Here is a 22,598-nt window from a genome sequence, read left to right on the forward strand (position 1 = left end):
GGGCCTGCCCTCTGATCCCCAGAAGGTTAAGTGCCAGCCAGGGCTGCTGGGCACTGGCGACAGGAAGGACTGGCCCACAGGGGCTGGGCTGAGGGAAGCCTCCCGATTGGTGGAGAGACCCCACCCCATAACCTGGGCGGGCCTCACCCCTCCAGCCGCCCCACCTTTGATGTAGGGACTGCAGGGGCCGGCTGGGGAGCCTTCGGTCCCAGACCCCACCCCCACTGCTCCCAAGGGGGAATAGAGGCTGTGAGGGAAGAGGGCAGGCCAGGAGACGGGGCTAAGGATAACAATACCCAAATCTCCTCCTGTGTCAGGCAGTGCCCCACATACGTGAATCTCCTTAGATGCACACCCCGACCCTGGGATCCGCTGCCTTTAGGTGTAGGTGCAAAAACTGGAGCCCGAGCCGTGATCTGAAACCAGGCCCCCCGGTCTCCCAGACTCCAGCCCCAGTGGCTCACTTGGAAGAAACCCCCAAAGAGCCCTGCGGTCTATTACCTTCCTCTTTCTTTCCACCAGACTGTGATGCTCTGCTGGGTGCTGTGGGGCTGGGGCTGAGGCTGAGTTTCCCCAAACCTGGCTCCATTTGCTAAGAAACTTCCACCAAGGCCAATGTGAGCCGTGGAGCCGCGTGGGTCCCAGACCTCCTCTGGGATAGGCTCTGACCTCGGGCTGCCCCAGGTGATCTGGAGGGGCGCCTGTCTTTTTCCGCACGCTGCTTTTGAAAACAACCACCTTACGAATTGAGATCACCTTCCACCATGAATCCTGGGGAGGGGGGGCGGGACATGCCCTTGGCCAGTGGGTGGTCAGAGCAGGCCTGGGTCCCAGGGCTTGCCGTCCTCACTGCAAGCCCCCTTCACTGTCCCAGGTGTCCCCGGGATGCTGGCTGCATGCAAGAAGAGAAGCCCAGTCAGCATCCTGCCCCCTTAACCTCGCGGTAGGGCAGGTGCGGATCGTAGTGTCTGGAACGACGGAAACTTCTGCTTTCTGAAAAAGACTCCCTCCACTGTCAGGACCTGCTCTGCGCCGGGCACCAAGCCCCAGCTCCCTGCACTCCATCACGAGAACCGCTGGGTCTGCTATAGCAGCCACCTCCTCATGGTTTCCGGCACCCGGCATCTCCTGCCTGCCACGGGAATTCGGACGAAACGAACACCGCAGGCCGACCCCCCAGCACACCCAGGTGTTCTGTAGGAAGGGCCAGCAGGCTGGGCACTTCTCCCCTCCTGTGCTCCGTGGGGGTCCCCTATACCCCGGGGTCCCTCCGTCCCTCCCAGGCTTCCTGGCTCTTGTGCAAACCTACTCACTCCCACTCTAGTGTAGTAACGAGTCTAGGCATTGATCTAGAAATCCTTTATTTACACTTTCTCTTAGAAAAAAAATATATAGATCTGGTGCCCTGTTGATTCCTCAGGTTCAGGAAATTCATGGGAAGGTGAGAGAGGGCACAGGGCCGCCCCCTAAGGCCATCCATCGTCCATCAAGGGCTTCTGCTCATCTGACCCCAGCGCTGGGCTTCCCTGAGATCAGCCCCAGGGCCCTGGGTGACAGACACCATGCCAGGCCTGGGGTGGAGTTGGCAGGAGGGGCAGGGACTGAGAGGTGTTGGGGCAGTCTGGCCATCAGGAACTGGATTGGCCCCATGGGCAGAGTGGAGAAAACATGGGCCAGAGACTTTGTCCTGGGGTGAGGACACCATTGCCTCAGGCTCCAGGAAGGGGTCCTGCCGTGGGCCACCGGGACAGACACGGAATAGGCATCTCACATGGGGGCCAGGTGACTGCAAGGACCAAGGACCATTAGCTGTTTTCTGTGAACCACCTGAGCACCACATCCTTGTTTTCCTTCACCCACTTGATGTTGGCTTTGGTCTTCTCCAGGGCCTGCTCCAGAGCTCGGGTGGCTGAGCCGAAGCCTGTGTCCACGTTGTTCTTCTTGAACTGCTCCAGCTGCCAAGGAAATGAAGATTCTCAGCCTCAGGCTGGGTCTCTAACACAGCCGTGAGGGGAGGGTGGCCTAGTCCTCTGTCCTCCCGGTCCACATTAGGGCCCTTGCAAATGGAGAAGCCACAGCCTGTTCTCCAGGAGAGAAAGGGCTGGCCCTTCTCTGTCCCTGGGATAAAGTCCTTATCTAGGGCAGAGGTGAAAATAAGCACAGCCTCGGGGCTCCTGGGTGGCTCAGTCAGTTAAGCCCCCGACTTTGGCTCAGGTCATGATTTCATGGTCCGTGAGTTCGAGCCCCACAGCGGACTCTGTGCTGACAGCTCAGAGCCTGGAGCCTGCTTCGGATTCGGGGTCTCCCTTTCTCTCTGCCCCTCTCCCACTCATGCTCTGTCTCTCAAAAAGTGAATAAACATTAAAAAAATTTTAAATAATAATAAAATAAATAATAATAAATAAATAAGTCACAGATGAAAAGATATATTAGTACAGGAGGTTGTAGCCGGGGCAATTAGGCAAGAAAATGAAATAAAAGGCACCCAGAAAGGAAGAGGTAAAACTATCTCTGTAAGCAGATGACGTGATTTTTGTATTCAGAAAATCCTAAGGAATCTACCAAAAACAAAAAAAAACCCAAAAAACTATTAAAACTAACAAATTCTGCAAGGTTTCAGATGAGCAACATACAAGATCATACTACATTTCTACACGCTAGCAATGAGACATACGAAAATGAAATTAAAACAGACCCATTTACAATAGCATTAAGAAGAATAAAAGACTGAGGAATAAATTTGACAAAAGACATACAAGACTGGTAATGCTGAAAACTACAAAACACTGTTGGAAGAAATTAAGAAGGACTGAATAAAAGGAAACAATACCCAAATCGACCCAAATCTGTGTTAATGGAGTGGAAGATTTAATATTATTAACATGGCAACGGTTCCTAAATTGATCTACAGATTCAACGCAATCCACATCAAAATTCCAACTGCCTTTTTTTTGCAGAAATGGACAAGCTGATCCTAAAATTCATAAGGAAATGCAAGGGACTCAGAATAGCCAAACAATCTTGAACAAAGCTGGAGGGCTGACATTCCTAAACTCACTACAAAGCTACAGTAATCAAGACAGTGTGGTACTGGCTGAGGGACAGACAGATAGATCAATGAAATACAATTAAGAGTCCAGAAATAAGCCCTCGCATTTACAGTCAATTGATTTTCAACAAGAGTGCCAAGACCATTCAGTGGGGGAAAGAATAGTCTGCTCAACAAATAGTAGTGAGACAATCGGACAGCCACATGCAAAGGAATGAGGTTGGACCCCCACCTCACACCATATACAAAAATTCAGCCAAAATTGATCAAAGTCCTAAATGTAAGAGCTCAAATAGTAAGACTTTTAGTAAAAAGCAGGTATAAATCTTCATGACCTTGGATTAAGTGATCATTTCTTAGATATGCCTAAACACAAGCCATAAAAGAAAAATTAGAAAGCTGGACTTCATCAAAATAAAAAAAAAAATGTTAAGGTATGGAAAGACACTATTGAGAAAGTAAAAAGGCAATCCACAGAATGGAAGAAAACATTTGCAGATCAGGTATCTAATAAGGGTCTAGTATCCAGAATATATAAAGAACTCTTACAACTCAAAAATGAAGAGACAAATATCCCAATGAAAAAATGGGTAAAGGATTTGAACAGACATTTCTCCAAAGAAAACATATGAATGGCCAATAAGCACATGAAAAGATGTGCAACATCATTAGTCATTAGAGAAATGCAATTCATACTATCTCACATCCACAGAATGGCTATAATTTAAAAGGAAGGAAGGAAGGAAGGAAGGAAGGAAGGAAGGAAGGAAGGAGGGAAGGAGGGAAGGAAGGAAGCAAGCAAGCAGAGGGAGGGAGGGAGGGAGGAATGAAGGAACAAAGGAACGAAGGAAGAAAAGAAACTAAGTGTCCAAAGACATAGAGCCGTGGAAAGTACATTGGTGCAATTACTTTGGAAAACATTTTGGCAATTTCTCAAAGAGTTAAACATAAAGTTACCAAATGATCCATCAATTCCCCTCCCAGGTGTATACCCAAAAGAACCAAACACATATGTTCACTCAAAACTTTGTACATGAACATTCATAACAGCGTTATTCATAATAGTCAGAAAGTGGAAACAATCCAATGTCGATCGACTGATCAATGGATAAACAGATGTGTTATACCCATACAATGGAATATTATTCAGCCATAAAAAGGAGTGGTACCCTACCACATGGATGAAACTTCCACAAAAGGCCTCATATTATATGATTCCATTTCATGAAATATCCAGAATATGCACATCCATAGAGACGGAAAGTAGATTAGTGGTTGCCGGGGGCTGACAACAGAGGACTGGGGAGCGACTGCCACAGTTTCTTTTGGGGGGTAATGAGAATGTTCTGGAAGTAGATGGTGGTTATGGTTCTACAAGCTTGTAAATATCCCGAAAGCCACTTCACATGGCGAGTTTTATAGTACATTAATTATATCTCAATTAAAAAAATAGACAATATCAACCTAACACAATGAGTTAACTTTAGCTTCTGATTCAAACATGCATATCACTGCAAAATGAGTTTTAAAAGAAACAACCTAGAAGGTTTAAAATGGGCCAGATAGAGGGACACATGGGTGGCTCAGTCGGCTGAACATCCAACTTCAGCCTCACGGTTCGTGAGTTCAAGCCCCACCTCGGGCTCTCTGCTGTCAGCACAGGGCCCTCCGCAGATCCTCTGTCTCCCCCTCTCTCTGCCCCTCCCCTGCTCTCTCTCTCCCTCAAAAATAAAAACAAAACAAACAAACAAAAATGGGCCAGGCAGAATATGATACGTAAAGAATTGTTCCTTTTCTTGGCTTTGCTAATAACATTGAGATTATCTTTTAAAAATTCCTTTATTTATTTTGTTTTTTTAATTTTTTTTTTAACGTTTTATTTACTTTTGAGACAGAGAGAGACAGAGCATGAACGGGGGAGGGGCAGAGAGAGAGGGAGACACAGAATCTGAAACAGGCTCCAGGCTCTGAGCGGTCAGCACAGAGCCCGACGCGGGGCTCGAACTCACGGACCGCAAGATCGTGACCTGAGCCGAAGTCGGACGCTTAACCAACCGAGCCACCCAGGCGCCCCTAAAAATTCCTTTAAATAGGACTAAATCATAGACAGGTGAACTGTATGATATTAGTGATCCCTGCTTGAAAATTCTCCACCCCCAAAACAGAACCGGCAAAACGCTGATAACTGTTCAATCTGGGTAATGGGTAGGTACGTGGAGGTTCATTTATATTATTGTCTTTACTCTTTGCCTATATGAAAGCTCCAAGATGAAGTTTTCTGATTGAATCGTCACCATTTAAAAAGCCTGGATACTGGGTTCTACTCCTGAAACAAATACTACACTGTGTGTTCACTAACTACATATTTATTTAATAGTTAAAGAAATAATAAATATTGATTTAATATAGAGAGAAATTAAATAAATAAATAAATAAATAAATAAATAAATAAAAAGCCTGAATACCCAGCTTCCCCTGCAGGTGAGGAAGGCCTGGCGACGTGGAGCCCGGGCTCTCCTTGACCACACCCAGGGGGCGCCGGCTGAATGGTGGTCCTTTTAGACTCGCGATGGACCTCTGGATGCCGCCCCAGGGTCCCGGGCTTCTTACCTGCTGCAGCTCGAACTCAGTGGAGAATCGTCGGGTCACCGCCTGGATGAGGTTGGAGAAGGAGAAGGAACCAGTGCCATAGCTGTGGGGACAGGAGAGAGAAGACACCGTGAGGGGTGGAAGAAGTAATGCTCCGTGACTGGCAGGTGCCATTATACCCTCACGTCTGCTCTGCGACTGTCCCCATCTTGGAGGTGAGATGAAATGACACACCCAAGGTGATACCCCGAGGGACACGACCGCAGGTTTGATCTCAGTATCCTTGCTCCCCTGTCTCCAGAGAAACAGACTTTCTTTGCCCCAAGTGGGAGAAAGGACAGCCCATACCCTGCCTTGTCTTTCCATGTTGGCCCTCCCCGCCCTCCCCTGCGCCTGACCGCAAGCTGGGTTAATTTTTCAGCACTCCTAGGCGGTGTCCACAGCCCCCCACCACGCTCCAGCCCTGCGGTGTCCCATGCACACAGACACACGGACCCTTCCCTCCGCCCCCGGACACCCCAGCCTTGGCGGGCACTTCTCCCAGCAGGCTCCCCCAGACTCACTCCTGAAAGAGTTTCTTCCAGTTGCTCTGGACAAAGTCCCAGACCAGGGTTTGCCCGACGACGTTGCTGGAGATGCTGCTGAGAGTGCTGGTGACATCTTGTTTCCGGATGAGGTTAGGGTCCAGGGTATAACTCAGGAACCTGTGAGGGAAGGATGCTGGGTTAGTGACCACTTCCAAGGGCTGTAGTCAGATGATACGAGACAGAGAACCCAGGAAGGCAAAGGATCCCCTCCCCCGCCCCCGACACCTCTCCGGCATCCTCCTAATGTCCCTTCAGTCTACTGAGGGTTGAAGACCTCTTCGTCCTACCTCCCTCTCACAGGTGGGACACTGAGTCTCCCAGGCAGGGTCACTGGCCCTGCCCGACACGGACCTGGTGCCCGATGGATATGTGATGACTGATGATGAGTGAATGAAGACAGGAAGGAGTACCAGAGCCGGGAGCCCCGTCCCAGGCACGGCAGCCACCTTGGTCTTTGACACTGAGGGAGGCTCTTCTTTACTGGGGTCCGGGAGATGACATACAGGTGGCCGGTGGGAGCCAGGAGCTTGGGGCGTGCCCCGCTGGACGTCCAAAAGGACCCAGGCCCAGCTGCAACAGAGCCCTCGGCAGAGAGGAAAACTGAGCTCCTGTCAACTGCCGGCCAAGAAGCCAAAGCGGTTAAAAGTGTGGGACGGAGACCCAGACGTGGGTTCAGATCTTGGCTCCACCACTTACTAAAGCTTCTGGACTTTGGGCAAGTTGTTTTCGCTTCTCTGAGCCCCAGTGTCCTCCTCTGCGACATGGGGGCCCCACCGCCCCACCGCACAGGTTTGTGAGGATGCCGTGAATGAGAGGCCCGGCTGGTTCTTGCTCTCCCACGTGGGGTCCCCCGTGGGGAGGGGAACTCACGCGGCCCCGTCGGGCCCCGGTCCTCACCTGTTCAGGATCCAGACCTGGTTGCTGCAGGCCAGGGCTCCGCGGAGTTTGTCAGCCTCGTTCACCAGTTCAGCCTTTAGGAACTGCTCCCACACGAAGTTCCACTCCTCCTCGCCGCCCTGGGCGATGGCATTGCAGTACACGGTGGACCGCAGGTTGGGGTGGATCCTGGCGAGGGGTGAGAGGGTCAGGGCAGGGAGGCGGGGGGACGAGGGTCTGACGAGGACACGGCTGTGGGCTCCAGGGACGGATGAAGGTCAGGGGAGGAGCGGGGGATACACTCACGGGTTGTTCTGGGGGTTCTTCTTCCACTCGGCGAAAAGAGTCGCGGCCAGCTTCTCACACTCGGGAACCCCGTAGGAGCAGGCGGTGCTGACGGCGTTAATCTCGCTGTACCTGCCCCACGGGTGACACTCCGTCAGCATGCCCATGGGCCGCCCGGCCCAGACTTGGGCAGAGACACCCCCCTGCCGACACACAGCTCCGGGAAGGATGGCGGGGCCCGGGCTCTGTCTGAGGCTGCTCGCTGGATCTCCCCAAGTGGCTTTGTGCCTTGGGCAGCCCAGGGACTTAGAGGAGTCAGCACACGCTGCAGCCCCTATCTGAACACCGAGAATCTGAATGATCAAGACCCGGAGGGGACCTCGGAGCTTCAGTTGGGTCCCTTGTACAAAGAGGTCAGATGGGCTCCCGGGCCGCACAGAACCTCAGGGCAGGCCTCCTCCTCCCGCCTGGTGGCCCCGGCCAAGAGATGGCCTCCAGAGGACACTGCGGGGCCCTGCCCTGGACTCCCCGGGTCAGGGTAGCTGGGCCGCCCATGGCCTCCGGAAATAAGGAAAGGAGAGAGGCTCTTGGCTTCTCAACGGTCCACTCACTGGTCCATGAGGGCTTGCGGGTGATCGGTCCAGTTTTTGGTGACTCTTTCGAAATGACTGAAGAGGGGCGTGACCTGCTTCTTCAGGTACCTCTGGGCAAAAGAAAACACGGAGAGCTTTGAAGGCAAGACTCCTGCCAGGTCTTTCTGGAGTGCCTGCAGCCTCTGACGTGGGTGTAGGTACAGCAAGGGCTGCTGGCTACGGAGGCAGAGAGGCCGGCGGCTCAGGGCCCCGAGGGAGCCAGCAGGGCCCAAAGGGGCCCGCACGGGCCAGGTTTCAGATCACTGGCCCGAGGCTCTCCTGCCTGAAAGCCTCAGTCAGCTCCAACACTCCTTGTCTGTGTCACCAGTTTTTAATAGTGTTGGGCCCCCCCCCGACCCCGCTCCACCACCAACCCCGGTGGTGAGTATTCCCTGTCTACTGTGAAGAGTGTGGAAAATACAGAGCAGCATGTGCAGAAAGTGAAAACCGCCCCGGAGCTTCCCCAAACTGATTTTCAAATTGGTGAGTTTACCCCTTCTTTCCCCCCGTCTACCCAGCAGATCCGTCATGCTGTCTGCTGCCCTTTGCCCCCGACACTGGAATGTTAAGTTCTGCCTCCGGTTACTAACACCCTTCGCAGACTCGGGTTCAACACGGTGGATCGTCACGGGCCCCAACCGGAATCCACGTCCAAACGTAAAAGGAATAAACCTCCAAGAGCCAAGAGAACGGAAAGGGAAAAAGAGTGGATGAGATGCCCATGCAGTCAGGAAGCTGCAAGGTGGGGAGAGGAAGGGAGGGACGGGACAGAGTCACAGTGCGGGCCCCGGGGGCAGGGGTAGGGGGGGTTGGAACCGGAAGCAAGGCTTGCCCAGACAAGGCTCAGACTCAGAGGGTCGGGTCTGCAGGAGACAGGGGTGAGGCGGGGGCTGAACACAGGGGGAATGAGTCCAAGTCTGCAGCGGGAGTAGTTGAACCCCCAAGCTCCCACTTCCCTCCTTGCAGCAGGGCAACAGCCCCCCTCCCCCACAGGTGAGGCTGAATCAGTGGGGCTCAGAATCGGGGGGCCCCAGACATAGCAGAAGGGTTGGCCGACTGCAGAGGTGAAAGTTTATATCCTAACTGGAGGTAACTCTAGTCAGCTTCTTTTTCCCCCGTGTCCGCCAGTCATAGAAAGTGGGCATCACCAGCCTCATTTTACAGGATAAAGGGTGATTCCCTGGTCTCAGGGAAACACACTCATGGATACTATGTGTGTGTGTGTGTGTGTGTGTGTGTGTGTGTGTGTACATTTTTAGTAAATTCTATATTCAACGTGGTTCTTGAAATCACAACCCTGAGATCAAGAGTCACATGCTCAGAGGCGCCTGGGTGGCTCAGTCGGTTAAGCATCTGACTCCTGACATTGGCTCGGGTCACGATCTCATGATTTGTGAGATCAAGCCCCACGTCGGGCTCCAAGCTCAGCGTGGACTGGGATTCTGTCTCTCTCTCTCTCTCTCTCTCTCTGCCCTTCTTCCACTCACATGTGCATGTGTTCTCTCTCTCAAAATAAAACACTGGGGCGCCTGGGTGGCTCAGTCAGTTAAGCATCTGACTTTGGCTCAGGACTTGATCTCGTGGTTTGTGGGTTCAAGCCCCGCATCGGGCTCTGTGCTGACAGCTCAGAGCCTGGAGCCTCTTCGGATTCTGTGTCTCCCTCTCTCTCTCTCTCTCTGCCTCTTACCACCCCCCCTCCAATAAACAAACATTAAAAAAAGATGTTTTAAAAATAAACATATGATAGAAGAAACGCCCACAATCTGTAGCCGAGGGGGCTACAGGAGGAGGAGGAGAAAGACACATCGGGACTGAGAGAAGAGCCCACAAGCTTCCAGAAGGGAAAAAACAGCCACGTTCAAAGAACCACAGATGAGCAAGCCTCTGAGCTTCTCAACAGCAGCACGAGAGGCTTGGCATCAGCGGAGCAAGGCCTGAAATTGTCTGAGGAATAGTAGCTTCCAACCTAGAAACTTCTAATCCCAGGTAAATTCTGGGTCCAGTGTGGTGATGGAATAAACACATTGTGCATGATCTCCCTCCACTCTTAGGGACACTTTCTCAAAAACTCCTGGAAAAGGTGCTCCACTATGGGAGAGAAAACTCAAGGAAGAACCCACTGGTTCAGGAAACATGAGATGCCACACCGGGGGAGAGCCTCCCATTCGGGGGAGGGGTGGGGCTGAGCCGCAGTTCCAGAAGGGAGCACATGGACTGCGGGCTCCGGCAGGGAGGGATGCCTCCAGGAAAATGCAGCAAATCTAGCATATGCCCTGAGGACGTTTGTCCAAGATGTATAAAAAAAAGGGGGGGGGGGGACATAAACATAAACTGACTGGGTGGCTCAGTCAGTTGGGCATCTGACTCAGGTCATGATCAGGTCATGATCTTGTGGTTCGTGAGTTCGAGCCCCGCCCCGGGCTCTGAGCCCGCTTTGGATTCTGTGCCTCCCTCTCTCTGCCCCACTCCCGCTCACGGTCTGTCTGTGTCTCTCTCTCTCAAAAATAAACATTAAAAAAAAATTTCAATAACCACAATACAGTAAATGCTGAATACTGAGTTGATCAAATATTGTGACTTAACTACATCGGGAGGATGGAGTAAATCCAACGTAGGCAGGTTAAAGAGTTAAAATCTCACTTGCCATCACACTTCTTTCAACATCATAGGAAGTGCACGAGAAAAAAAAATTTTTTTAATTAAAAAATGACCTCTGGGAATGCCAGCTGGTGCAGCCACTCTGGAAAACAGTATGGAGGTTCCTCCAAAAACTACAAATGGAACGACCCTAGGACCCAGCAATGGCACTACTAGGCGTTTATCCATGGGATACAGGTGTGCTGTTTCGAAGGGACACACACATCCCCATGTTTTTAGCAGCACTATCGACAATAGCCAAAGTATGGAAAGAGCCCAAATGTCCATCGATGGCTGAATGGATAAAGAAGATGTGGCATATATATACAATGGGGTATTACTCGGCAATCAAAAAGAAGGAAATCTTGCCATTTGCAACCACGTGGGTGGAACTGGAGGGTATTATGCTAAGTGAAATTAGTCAGTCAGAGGAAGGCAAAAATCATATGACTTCACTCATATGAGGACTTTGAGACAAAACAGATGAACCTAAGGGAAAGGAAACAAAAATTATATAAAAACAGAGAGGGGGACAAGAGAGAAGAGACTCATAAATATGGAGAACAAACAGAGGGTTATGGGAGGGGTGGCGGGAGGGGGGAGGGGCTAAATGGGGAAGGGGCACTAAGGAATCTACTCCTGAAATCATTGTTGCACTAGAGGCTAACTAATTTGGAAGTAACTTTTAAAAAATAAAAAATAAAACAAGCTAATAAAAAAAAAGATCTCTTCAAGTTTCATCTAATGGCTGCATAATATTCCATCAATGGATATTGTAGTTTACCTAACCAATCTCCAACTGTTGGACATTTGTTTTGGGTTCTTTTTTTTCTTTTTTCTTTTGTAAATCACCCTGCTGAGTTTCTCTCTTATCTCCCTCATGGGAGCCTCAACAAATAAATTTATTTATTTATTTTGAGAGAAAGGGGGAAGAGAGAGAGCAGGGGAGGGGCAGAGAGAGAGGGAGGGGGGGAGAGAGAGAGAGAGAGAGAGAGAGAGAATCCCTAGCAACCTCTGCACTGAAAGTGCAGAGCCCAATGCAAGGCTCGAACCCAACAAACCATGAGACGGTGACCTAAGTCGAAACCATGTTGGACGCCTAACCGCCCGAGCTGTCCAGGCGCCCCCGTCTGTGTCCTTTCTCGGCCCTACCCAACCTGCTCGCCTTTCCAGTACCTGTTCCCTGCACCCTACATCCCTCTTGCCACTCTGCCCACCTGCTCTCAGAAAAGGACCCGGTGTCCTGTCGGCCCGAAGGGTGCCACCGCTCCAGACACAATTTCTAGTAACTCCCTAATGGTGCATTTCTGGCACCGGGCAAATCGGCCCTCGAACCCTGCCCTGCCCCCCGTACCTTCATGGGGCCGTAGACCTCAGAGCGGTCGAACATGAGCTTGAAGTAGCTCAGGCTGCTCAGGGCGGCCTGCCAGGGCATGTACTCGGTCTCTCGGATCAGGAAGAGAGTGTTGTTCAGCGCCAGAGTGACGGGGACCTTTTGGGCACTGGGGATAGACACAAGGGCTCAGGTAAGCATCCCCATTAAGCCCAGTCCTCACTGAGGGGGCCCCAACCCCTTCCTGAAACCTGAGAGCCCCAAATGAGCCAGCTCCAACGTTCACTGTAGATGGGCCTGGGGGTAGGTAGGGGTGGGGCCGGGGAGGGGGGAGGGATGGGGGACAAGGTCAGCTCAGGCCCTGTCCTCACCCACTGCCAATCACATTCCCCTGCGTATTATCCCCATTTGACAAACGGGAAGCTGAGGCTCAGAGAGGCAAAGTGACTTGCCTAAGGCCACACAGCCCATAAGAGACAGAGGTGAGATGCATAAGGACAAAAAAAACCTCTGCTCTTTATTCTGCCCCCCTCTTCTCTGATTTGCTCGGCCCCCTGTGCCTTCCTCCCTCCTCCTCCTCAGGCCATCTGTGCACCTGTGGTTCATAAATGTCCGTGTCTATGGGTGACATCACCTAAGTCAAAGAGCTTAGCACCTGCTGGGAACACAGTAGGTGCTGAATAAATATTTGTTTATCCATGCTGCCTCTCTCCTGCTCCGTCCTTCCCAGACTTTTTGTAGCATCTGCCATGGCACACAGTTAATCCTCAGGAAGAGCCTGGTGCTATGAAGGACCCTGTGGTTTTGGAGTTGGCCAGACGTGTGTCTGGCTGTCACGGGCTACAGAGTGACCCCAGGTAAAGCACTCAGTCAAACTCTGAGCCTCGGATTCCTTATCTGGGAAAAGTGGGTTGTAACACTAGCAATCTGCAGGGGTGTGGGGGCCCAGGGAGGGGCGCAGAGAAGCACAGGGAGCCCATAGCAGTGTGCCTGGGTCCGTCGCTGTAGAACAGCACTTGCCCAAGTCACCAGGCCAGGGACAGGCTGGGCCCCAGGAGGAAGGGGGCACTCACCTCGCCAGGTTGAAGGCATCGTGGATGACCTGAGCCCGATTGATGACAGGAATGACCTAGAAGGGGCGACAGAGCGCGTGCGTGACCTCAGGCTGCTGCTGGGGGCGGGGCGGGGGGGGTGGGCAGGGCCGGGGCCTGGGGCAGGGGATGGGGGCTGGCGGCCGACACCCACCGACAGGTCTGTCTGCAGCTGGGTTTGTATCTTCTTCCAGTTTTCATTGTCATAGTTCACCAGGTAGTAGCCCGTCACGTTGAGGTTCAGCAGAACCCAGTCATTAGCTGTGGTCTTGAACAGGTCATTCTGGGCTGCGGGGAGAGATCAGAGCTAGGCGGGGCTGCTCGGAAGGCCACAGGCTGACCCTCGGCCTGTCTTTCTCCAGGCCTCCCATGCGGCCTGGCACCGGCTGGCCCTCAAGCCTCAGGCGATGCCAAGGGAAGGGGGAGGAGAAGGGGCGTAGGTAGGACTGGGCTGCCAGGCCAAACTCTGCCCTCAGAGGGACCAAGTGCCATCTCTGCCCCTCGGTGCCCTTCCTGTCTCCCATAGGCTCCACGTGGCTGGGCCAGTGACGGCAGCCCGGACTTCTCCATCGGCACAGCCTCAGGACACCCAGACTGACTCCACAGGCTGCCGCTCCTCCTCCCTCCCTCCCTCCCTCCCTCCTCCTTCCCTCTTACCCCCGTCACCTAGTGGGAAGCCCAGGCAATGCCCGCCCCCCGCCAGCCAGCACCCCCAGTGCTGCCCCTCTCTGCCCTCCCTTCCGGCCTTGCTCCCGGCAGCCAGAGGGGGCCGTCCGCTTGCCACTTCCCACCTGCCCCGGCTCCTCCTGGCCGGAGGACACGGCCATTGTGTCCTGCCGTCCGCAGGGACCTTGGGAAGCAGCCTTACCTTCAGGGCACACCTCTGCCCTAGCCACAGTCCCTAGTTCTCTCCTGCCTTTCTCTCTGCCTTTCTTCTGCCCCCACGAGCCTGGCTAAGTCCTTTTCTTCCCCTAAGACTCAGCTCACCTCCTCCAGGAAGCCTTCCCTCACCTCTCCGTGAAGTTGAAACTTCCTTATTCCTGGCTCCCTGCCCCATGCCCCAGCAGCCTGTATGTGCCTCTGTTAAGGCATCCAACACAGCTCTAGAAAGTTTTAGCTGCTTATCTTCCTTCTCTCCGGCTGCAGTTTTGGCCTCGGCAGGGGACGAATTGCCTTGACCGGATTCCCCAGTACCTGGTGGAGTAGGGCTGTTTATACTTTGCGCCAGGCACTGTCTTAAACATCTCATGTGGGTTCTCTTCTTTGGTCCCCACACAACTCAACCGGGCCGCTCTTGTTCTTAGCCCCATTTTATAAATGAGGAAATGGGAGACCAGAGAGGAATGGCAACCTGCCCGGGGCCACACGGCTGGGCGGCCGCAGAGTAGAGCTTAGAACCAGAGAAGTGGGCTCCATTTGTTGAATGAGACCATGAAGGAGGTCACTGAGGCCTGCCGGAACCCCCACGACGTGGGCCAGGAGCTGGGGGTGTGGGGGAGGGGACTGCTGTCCACAAGGGCGGGCTGGATTACCTTTTTCGACGCCCGGCAGCCAGTAGTGAGCCTGCGGGCTGCCGTTTCTGACAGAAGAGATGGGAACGATCCACAGGTAGCTGCAACAAGAGACCCAGATGCCAGGTGATGACAGCCGGCCGCTCTCGGTCACTGCCAGCAAAGAACAGCCCCGCCCAGCCTCCCAGTCTCTGCCCGGCTCCGTCTGGGCACTGAGCACGCCCCTTCCCCACCCCCCACCCCCCCCATCCCGGGCCAGGTGCTGAGGCTGGGACCACGGCAGGTCAGGACCCACCACGGTCAAGGGACGCCACAGCACCTGTCCTTCAGAGCCCTCACAGGACGCCCGCCTCAGTGCCCCCTGCTGCTCACTTGAACTGTGAGGGGCGGGTGACCACGGACTGGGGGTCAAGGAGGAAGTGCTGCTGGGAGATGGTGCCTGTCTGGGTGTCCACGGTGATGACGGGGAAGCCCATCTGCAGGATCCAGCGGTCCATGATGGCACTCACGGTGTCGGGCAGCTTGATGGTCGGCTGTTTGTCTACAACCTGGAGCACAGCGAGACGGTGCCCGGCCGTCAGCGGCCCGCCCGGGGCAGCCTCGGAAGACCCACCTTGCAGGGAGGCAGGGCCAGCGGAGGAGCCCGGGGTGGGGGTGGGGGTGGGCAGGAGCCTGGGTCCCAGCTCAGCTCGAACCTCAGAGGATGGGAGGGGAGGGGAGAAGGAGAGGAGGGAAAACACAGTCCGAGGCACGAGCGGGCGCAGAGACAGGGAGCAGGAGTGGGTGGTCTGGGGACGGGCCTAGGGCGGTCGCTACTGTCTTCTTGGGTCTTTTTTCATCTTTTTCCATGCACGTGCGCTGCTTTAGTAATAACGGCAAAAAGCCAACAACATCTGTTAATGACTGAGAAAATTAAGACGAGGAAGAGGATAAAGAACACCAGAAGGGCACAGGCTGAACAGGGAGGGGAGCTGGGGGCTGCTGCAGAGAGAGGGGAGGCTCAGCACAGAAGGGGTACCCTGGAGGCAGGGGTAGAGCAGGCGTGGAGGAGGGCTCAGCTTTGGAGGAGAGGAAGGAGCGGAAACTGAGGCAGGCGAGGAAGACGGTGGATGTGGAGGGGAGGGACCGAGGCGGTGAGGAGCCCCCTGTCGGCAGGCTGTGGGAGGTCAGGGCGGGGAAGGGGTAAGGGGGAGGGGGACAGACCAGAAGAAAGAATTTGGGCCGAAGACCAGCATGGAGGGCCCTGGAGCCCGGCTGTGACTCTGAGACAAGGCCCTGGGTCTCCCCTCCCTGGTGGATCCGGGCTCGGGATTCTGGAGGGGTCAGTGGGGCTGAGGAGGGGCCGAGAAGGAGCCCTAAGGGAAGGGAAGCTCTGGGGGAAGATGGGGAGTGTGCAGACTCCAGCCGTACTAGAGGCAGGGGGGCCGGGGAAGGGGGCGGGGAGAGGGGCAGTCTGAGGGTCTGCACTGCAGACAAGGGCTGCTTGGGGTCTGAGTGCACAGGAACGCAAGGCAGGGCTGGGTGGGAGGGTCAAAGTTCGTGCGGGGGGTGCTGGTGTGTGCAAATTCATGCCTGGGAGGGGCCGGTCGGGGCACAGGGCAGCCAGGAGTGCTGAGTAGATAGAAAGACTCGCTCCAAAGTTCCAGGCAGAGGAGGGCTGGTTTCCTCACCTCTAAGACCTGGGGGGCTCCTTGGCTCCCATCACGGAGCTCACTACGGGCTGAGGCAAGCTGCCCGTGGTCTTGACCCATGGTCTCACGCCTCCTGCAAGGAGCCATCATGGCCCCCACTTTACAGATGAGCAACAAGGCTTCAAGTGACCCCCCTGGGCTGGTGAGCAGTGGAGCTGGACGCATTCTAGTACATGTGTGCCACCCCTAGGGACTTAGGGCACCGCAGGACCCCGACACGATGGCTGCAGGGGCCTTGGCTGTCACTGACCTGCTGCAGGTGCTCCCACAGGTTCAGGTAGATGGTGTTCCCGTATTTATAGGTATGGAGGTAGGACTGTGGAAAGACAGGTCGCAGTGACCACCACTGAATGTCTGTGGCGATGCACCTCGGGGGCTGGAGGAAACCGCCCCCCCCCCGCCTCCATGGCTGGCCGAGGGGACTCACCGCTATGCCCATCTTGAACAGGTCCTCGGTCAGGAAGTTGGAGAGCATCCTGAGGACAGAGGCTCCCTGGGGGAGGGGAGAGGGTTCAGAAGGCTGTGCGGAGCCAGCCGGACCCTGGGCCCCCACCGGACAAGGGCAGATGCTCCCAGTGCCCTAGCTGCGTCCCCACCTCTTCCACACGCCCTCCCCCCCTCCCCCCCCACACACACACTGTCTCAGTACCTTGCTGTAGGAGATGGAGTCAAACACCTCGCTGATCTGGGCCGGCGTGTTGATCTCCGAGGCGGGAGTTGACAGCGGGTGGGAGGAGGCCAGGGCGTCCACAGCCATCACACGGTACACGTCGTTCAGCACCATGAGGTCTTTCTGCAAAGCCCCGCTGGGCATCAGGGGACCGGCCCGACACGGGATGACCCGGGTCTTCCCCTCCCCCAGCCCCTCGTCCCCAGACCTCGGGGCCCAGGGCAGCCGGCTCACCAAATTCCACGTGGGCTCTGCAAAGTCGGCACCTAGGTACTCCACGTAGGAGGCGAAGCCCTCGTTCAGCCATAGGTCATTCCACCACTCCAAGGTCACCAGGTTCCCAAACCACTGTTGGGGGGGGAAGGTTAGCCCGGCTGGCCTTGTGCTCACAGTCACCGGGTGTCCCCCACGCGCCAGGCACCGGTTCGGGACTCCACCAACCTCGCCGTGACTCCCCTCTGCCATCCTGTCGGGTGGGACCCTCCTCCCTTCGCAGGTGCCCAGGGCAGAGCGGGGACTTGGGCCATGTCCTTTCCCCACCCTCCCTGGGAAGCAGGGGCTACCTGGTGGGCCAGCTCGTGAGCAATCACGGTGACCACACGCTCCTGGTTGCCGCTGGAGGAGGACTGCCTGTCATACAGCAGCGCACTCTCCCGGTAGGTCACCAGCCCCCAGTTCTCCATGGCGCCAGCGTTGAAGTCAGGCAAGGCAATCTGGTCTGGGGGCGGCGTGGGCCAAAGCCATTGTCAGGACGGCCTCTGGGTGGGGAACCCTACCCGCCGCCCCCACCACAACGCCCCCTCACTCACCCGATTTGTTGAGCGGGTAGGGCGTGTCGTAATGTTGGGAAAAGAAGTCCAGGATGGGGCCTGTCACCTTCAGGGCATAATCGCCATGGCCCTGGTTGATTGCACTGGGCCGGGCCCAGATCCGGATCTGCAAAGAGGGTGGGGGTAGGTCAGAGGCCCCCCTCGGCTCCTGGTGCAGATGGGCCAAGCCGTGGGGATCCCAGGCTAGTAAGGGGGATGACTAGGTTAAAATGAGGGGCTGGGGGGTCTTTGGGGGGCTTTGAGCCTTAGGGAGGAGCTCCGGGAATAACGATAGCCACGGCCATCATCCGTTTGGCATCCGTGCGTTGGGAACTCCCTTCATGAGGACAGACCCATTTTTCAGATGCAGAGACCGAGGGTCAGAGAACTTAAGACACTTGCCCAAGATCACTCAGAGCTGGGGTTTAAACACCGGCCTAACAACTCAGGGGCTGAGATGGGAATTAATAAAAGAGGAATGCCCGTCAGGCCAGAGCCAATCCCGGGGAAGGGCCGGCGGGCCCAGCTTCTTACCAGGACGCCACTGGGAGCTCTTGTCTCCACATAGGAGAACTCACTAACGATGTAGGCCAGCAGGTAAGTAGACATTATGGGTGTGGTTTCGAACTCGGTGACTTTCCAGGTGGGATCTTCACCAAACGGGACGCTGGGGCCTGGGCATGGACCGTTCAGGCATGTGGAGACGCGTCCTCTCCCCCGCCCTGCATCCCAACCCTGGGCTGCCTTCTTCCCAAGGCTGTGTGTGGCCCCTGGGACAGACCCGCTCACCTCTGGGCAGCATGTTGGACAGAGCCACCAAGTTGTTGGGGTGGATGATGGTGATGTTAAACGTGGCCTTCATGGCGGGCTCGTCAAAGCACGGGAAGGATTTCCGGGCCTCTGTAGCCTGCATATGTGTCGTGGCCAGCACCCTGCCCAGACCGGGGTATTAGAGGGTGTGCTGGCAGAATGCCTGCACCCCGTGAGGGTGGGCAGGGCGGGGGCTTCAGGGCGCCGCCGGGCATGCGGGAGAAGGGCATGTCGCTGGGCATGAAAGCCTGGTCCGGCTCATCCCTGCCCTCCCCGCCTCCCCCAGGCAGCCTCTGGGCCCCGACAGGCCAGCTCCTATGGGAGAGCAGAACTCCTTCAGGGGTCGGAGTCAAAGTCCCGGCAGGATCCGTGCCCGAGTTAACTAGGAGGCTTTGGGCAAGTTTCTCTCTTCTGAGCCCCAGTTCTCCTATCTGTCCGAGGGGTTCTTTCGCCACTTGCCCCCGACTCCCTCGTGGGGGGGACGGAAGCTCCCCAGGAAAGAGCCGCCCCCCCGCCCCCGGCCCCCGCGGATGGAGTCACGGCCAGCCGAAGGCTCCAGGCGGTTCCGAGGCCCGCAACCCAAAACCTTCCTCGGCCCCCGGGACCCGGCTCTGCCTCAGCCTCTAGGACCTGCCCCACTGAGCAGACGCAGACGCAACTTACTTTTTGACGCCGTTCTCCATGTACTCGCTGCGGTAGAAGCCCGCCAGGTCGTCGGCCAGCTCCCCCTGGAACTCACTCTTCATCTCGTACTGTCTGCCGGCCACCAGCGGCTCCTGGAGGTGCACGACCAGGTACTCGGTGAGCTCCACCAGCTCCGTCCTGACGATGACAGGTTGCGGCTGGAAGCCCCCCACGCCCGACAAGGCCACCATGTGCCCCTGGTGGTTGGTGTAGTTGAGCCTCTTGCTGTGGATGATGACGATGTTGGTGGACTCCTTGCACGTGAAGCGAACGATGCTTGTGCCCGTGAAGACGTACAGGCCCTTATTGTTGGGGGTGAGGTAGGGCCTCAGCGTCACGTTGTAGGAGTCGGGAATCAGCGTCTTGGGTAGACGGTAGACGTTCCATGGCTTGCTTTGGTCCAAGGTAGTAGCCACGGTGGTGGTAGGGCCCGTGGGGGCCGCCGTGGAGGCCGCCGCGGAGCTCTCGGTGCTCCTGTTCTTCTCCTGGGAGTACACCACGGACAGAGCGATGATGGTGCACACGGCCGCCACGCCCAGGAGGATGGCCAGGATGCCCACGGGCTTGGAAATGTAGAAGCCCTTGGCCATGGTGAGGGCAGGGGGGGAGCTGAGGGAGGTTCAGGACGGCGAGGAGCAGGTGCAGCGTCTGGCCAGACTTATATCCCTGAGGGGCAGGGGGAGGAGCCCCACAGCCCACAGATTGGGCAAAAATTAACCAGGGCTCAGGCAGGCAAAGGTCAGTGGGCTGGCCAGGGGCGCCCTGTGCTCGGGCCCTGGAGAGGCTGAGATCCAGGAACAGTGTGCTGGGGGTGCCTGGTGGGGAGCAAACAGCGTCCGGTTACAGGCTGCAGGAAGGAAGGCTGACGGGCAGGCAGCGGGTAGAGGGAGCGGCAGGGCCGGGTGGCATCGATCGGCCTGTGCCCCGGGACAGCGGGGACAGAGGAGGAGGACCGAGGTTAGAGTCTGCGAAGGACTTCCCAGGAGCAAGAAGGAGGAGATACAAGGGAGGAGAGGATCGGTTTCTGGCTTGGGACAAGAGTGCCTTGGGTCACCCCTGTGGCTGGATCCCGGCAGGGTGCCCGGGGCTCGTCGGCGACAGGGGCCCAGCCCTCCCTCGATTCTTTCAGAGCAGGGAGTCCTTCCAGGTTCCCCCTCTCACCCCTTCCTGCCCAAAACTTCTATCTCAGCCATCGGCATACTGAGGGGAAAGAAAGATGTTTTGCCATGTTTTTTTTTTGTTTTGTTGGTTTTAAAATGTATATTTATTTTTGAGAGAGAGGGAGAGAGAGAGAGTGTGTGTGAACAGGGGAGGAGCAGAGAGGAGGGGAGACAGAGAATCCAAAGCAGGCTCCATGCTGTCTGCACAGACGAACCGTGAGATCATGACCTGAGCCCAAGTCGACACTTAACTGACTGAACCACCCAGGCGCCCCTGTTTTGTTTTGTTTTGTTTTGTTTTGTTTTGTTTTGTTTTGTTTTTAAAGAAAGGAGGCTGGGGGCGCCTGGGTGGCTCAGTCAATTAAGCGTCTGACTCCTGATTTTGGCTCAGGCCATGATCTCGCGGTTCGTGAGTTCAAGCCCCGAAACAGGCTCTGTGCTGACAGTTCGGAGCCTGTTTGGGATTCTCTCTCTCTCCCTCTTTCTCTGCCCCACCCCCACCCTTGTCAAAATAAATAAATAAACTTTTTAAAAAAGAGAGAGAGAGAGAGAGAGAGAGAAGAGGCTGGTGGAGACTTAACCTCTTCCCCGCTGTGACCTTGGGCAGGTAACTTTCCCTTTCTGAGATCTCTCTCTTCATAAATAGATAATAGCATTCACCTCTTGGGTTTGTTGCACAGATTTACTGAGAAAACACGTTAAACTCCACATAATAGACCTGAAACATCGTGCCCTTCTTCCCCACTCAGAGCTCGGCCAGGCCTCTATTCCCATCCTCAGTGGCAACGAAGATCTCACTCATCATACTTAATAAAATAATGTTCGTGATCACTCTTGCCATCCAGCAGCCCGGTGACTCAGACCTTGACCCCTCCTGACCCTCACCTCCACATCCAATTCTATCCTCATCCTCTGATCTGATCATGTCCTTGGTCAAAGTCACTCTCCCTGTTTAAGTAGACACCACTATATACTCTCATGGACTCACCACTTCCGCTCGGGCCCCCTCCAACCTGTTTGGCCCAAGAATTGGGTCATTTTTCACCACGGCTTACAACCTTTCTGGGCCTCCTGGCTGGCTCAGTCAGTGGAATGTGCGACTCGAGCCTGGGGCTGGGAGTTCAAGCCCCATGTTGGGTGTAGAGATTACCGAAACATAAAATCTTTTTTTAAAAATTTAGTCAGCTTTCATTCCTTCTTTCTTGTTTTTTCTTTAATTTTATTTTTTATTTTTTAAAATTTACATCCAAATTAGTGAGCCTATAGTGCAACAATGATTCCAGGAGTAGATTCCTTCGTGCCCCTTAACCATTTAGCCCATCCCCCCTCCCACACCCCTCCAGTAACCCTCTGTTTGTTCTCCATATTTATGAGTCTCTTCTGTTTTGTCCCCCTCCCTGTTTTTATATGATTTTTGTTTCCCTTCCCTTAGGTTCATCTGTTTTGTCTCAAGTCATCATATGAGTGAAGTCGTATGATTTTTCTCTTTGACTAATTTCACTTAGCATAATACCCTCCAGTTCCATCCACGTGGTTGCAAATGGCAAGATTTCCTTCTTTTTGATTGCCGAGTAATACTCCATTGTATATATATGCCACATCTTCTTTATCCATTCATCCCTCGATGGACATTTGGGCTCTTTCCATACTTTGGCTATTGTCCATAGCGCTGCTAAAAACATGGGGGGTGCACGTGTCCCTTCAAAACAGCACACCTGTATCCCGTGGATAAATGCCTAGTAGTGCCATTGCTGGGTCGTAGGGTAGTTCTATTTTTAGTTTTTGGGGGAACCTCCATACTGTTTTCCAGAGTGGCTGCACTAGCTTGCATTCCCATCATTCTTTCTTTCTTAATGTTTGTTTATTAATTTGAGAGAGAGAAAGAGAGAGGGTGCGGGGGGAGGGGTAGAGGGAGAGGAAGAGAGAGAGAATCCCAAGCAGGCTCTGCACTCAGCGCACATAGGAGGCTCGATCCCACCACCGTGAGATCATGACCTGAGCCGAAATCAAGAGTGGATGCTTAACCGACTGAACCACCCAGGTGCCCCCAAAATAAAATCCTAAAAACAAAAACCAAAAAAACCCTTCCTTCTGTTCATAAAATCCAGATTAAATTTTCTAAAAGGGACCCTCAAGTTCAGCTGCCCATTTCCCAGACTCTTCTGTCTCTGTCTCTGACTCTTC

At 54.7% G+C, this 22,598-nt stretch overlaps 1 protein-coding gene across 1 annotated transcript; it reads right to left on the minus strand.

Annotated features, from left to right (window-relative positions):
• Positions 1 to 1,344: 1,344 nt before the first annotated feature.
• Positions 1,345 to 20,067, minus strand: ANPEP (alanyl aminopeptidase, membrane). The gene is made up of 20 exons (XM_047086664.1): positions 19,234 to 20,067; positions 18,550 to 18,692; positions 18,295 to 18,434; positions 17,761 to 17,887; positions 17,515 to 17,669; positions 17,186 to 17,299; positions 16,931 to 17,074; positions 16,709 to 16,774; positions 16,532 to 16,597; positions 14,963 to 15,138; positions 14,612 to 14,691; positions 13,234 to 13,367; positions 13,062 to 13,117; positions 12,010 to 12,157; positions 7,998 to 8,089; positions 7,408 to 7,518; positions 7,123 to 7,290; positions 6,202 to 6,342; positions 5,660 to 5,741; positions 1,345 to 1,955 (listed from the first exon to the last, which is right to left on the minus strand). The coding sequence occupies exons 1-20, from the start codon at positions 19,842 to 19,844 to the stop codon at positions 1,806 to 1,808; spliced, it is 2,904 nt and encodes a 967-aa protein (XP_046942620.1). The 5' UTR covers positions 19,845 to 20,067; the 3' UTR covers positions 1,345 to 1,805.
• Positions 20,068 to 22,598: the final 2,531 nt, after the last annotated feature.

The sequence above is a fragment of the Lynx rufus genome, unplaced genomic scaffold (assembly GCF_022079265.1).
Source record: "Lynx rufus isolate CCGP_SWC_20201006 ecotype Redwood Valley unplaced genomic scaffold, mLynRuf1.p SCAF_21, whole genome shotgun sequence".
Classification (NCBI taxonomy): Eukaryota; Metazoa; Chordata; class Mammalia; order Carnivora; family Felidae; genus Lynx; species Lynx rufus.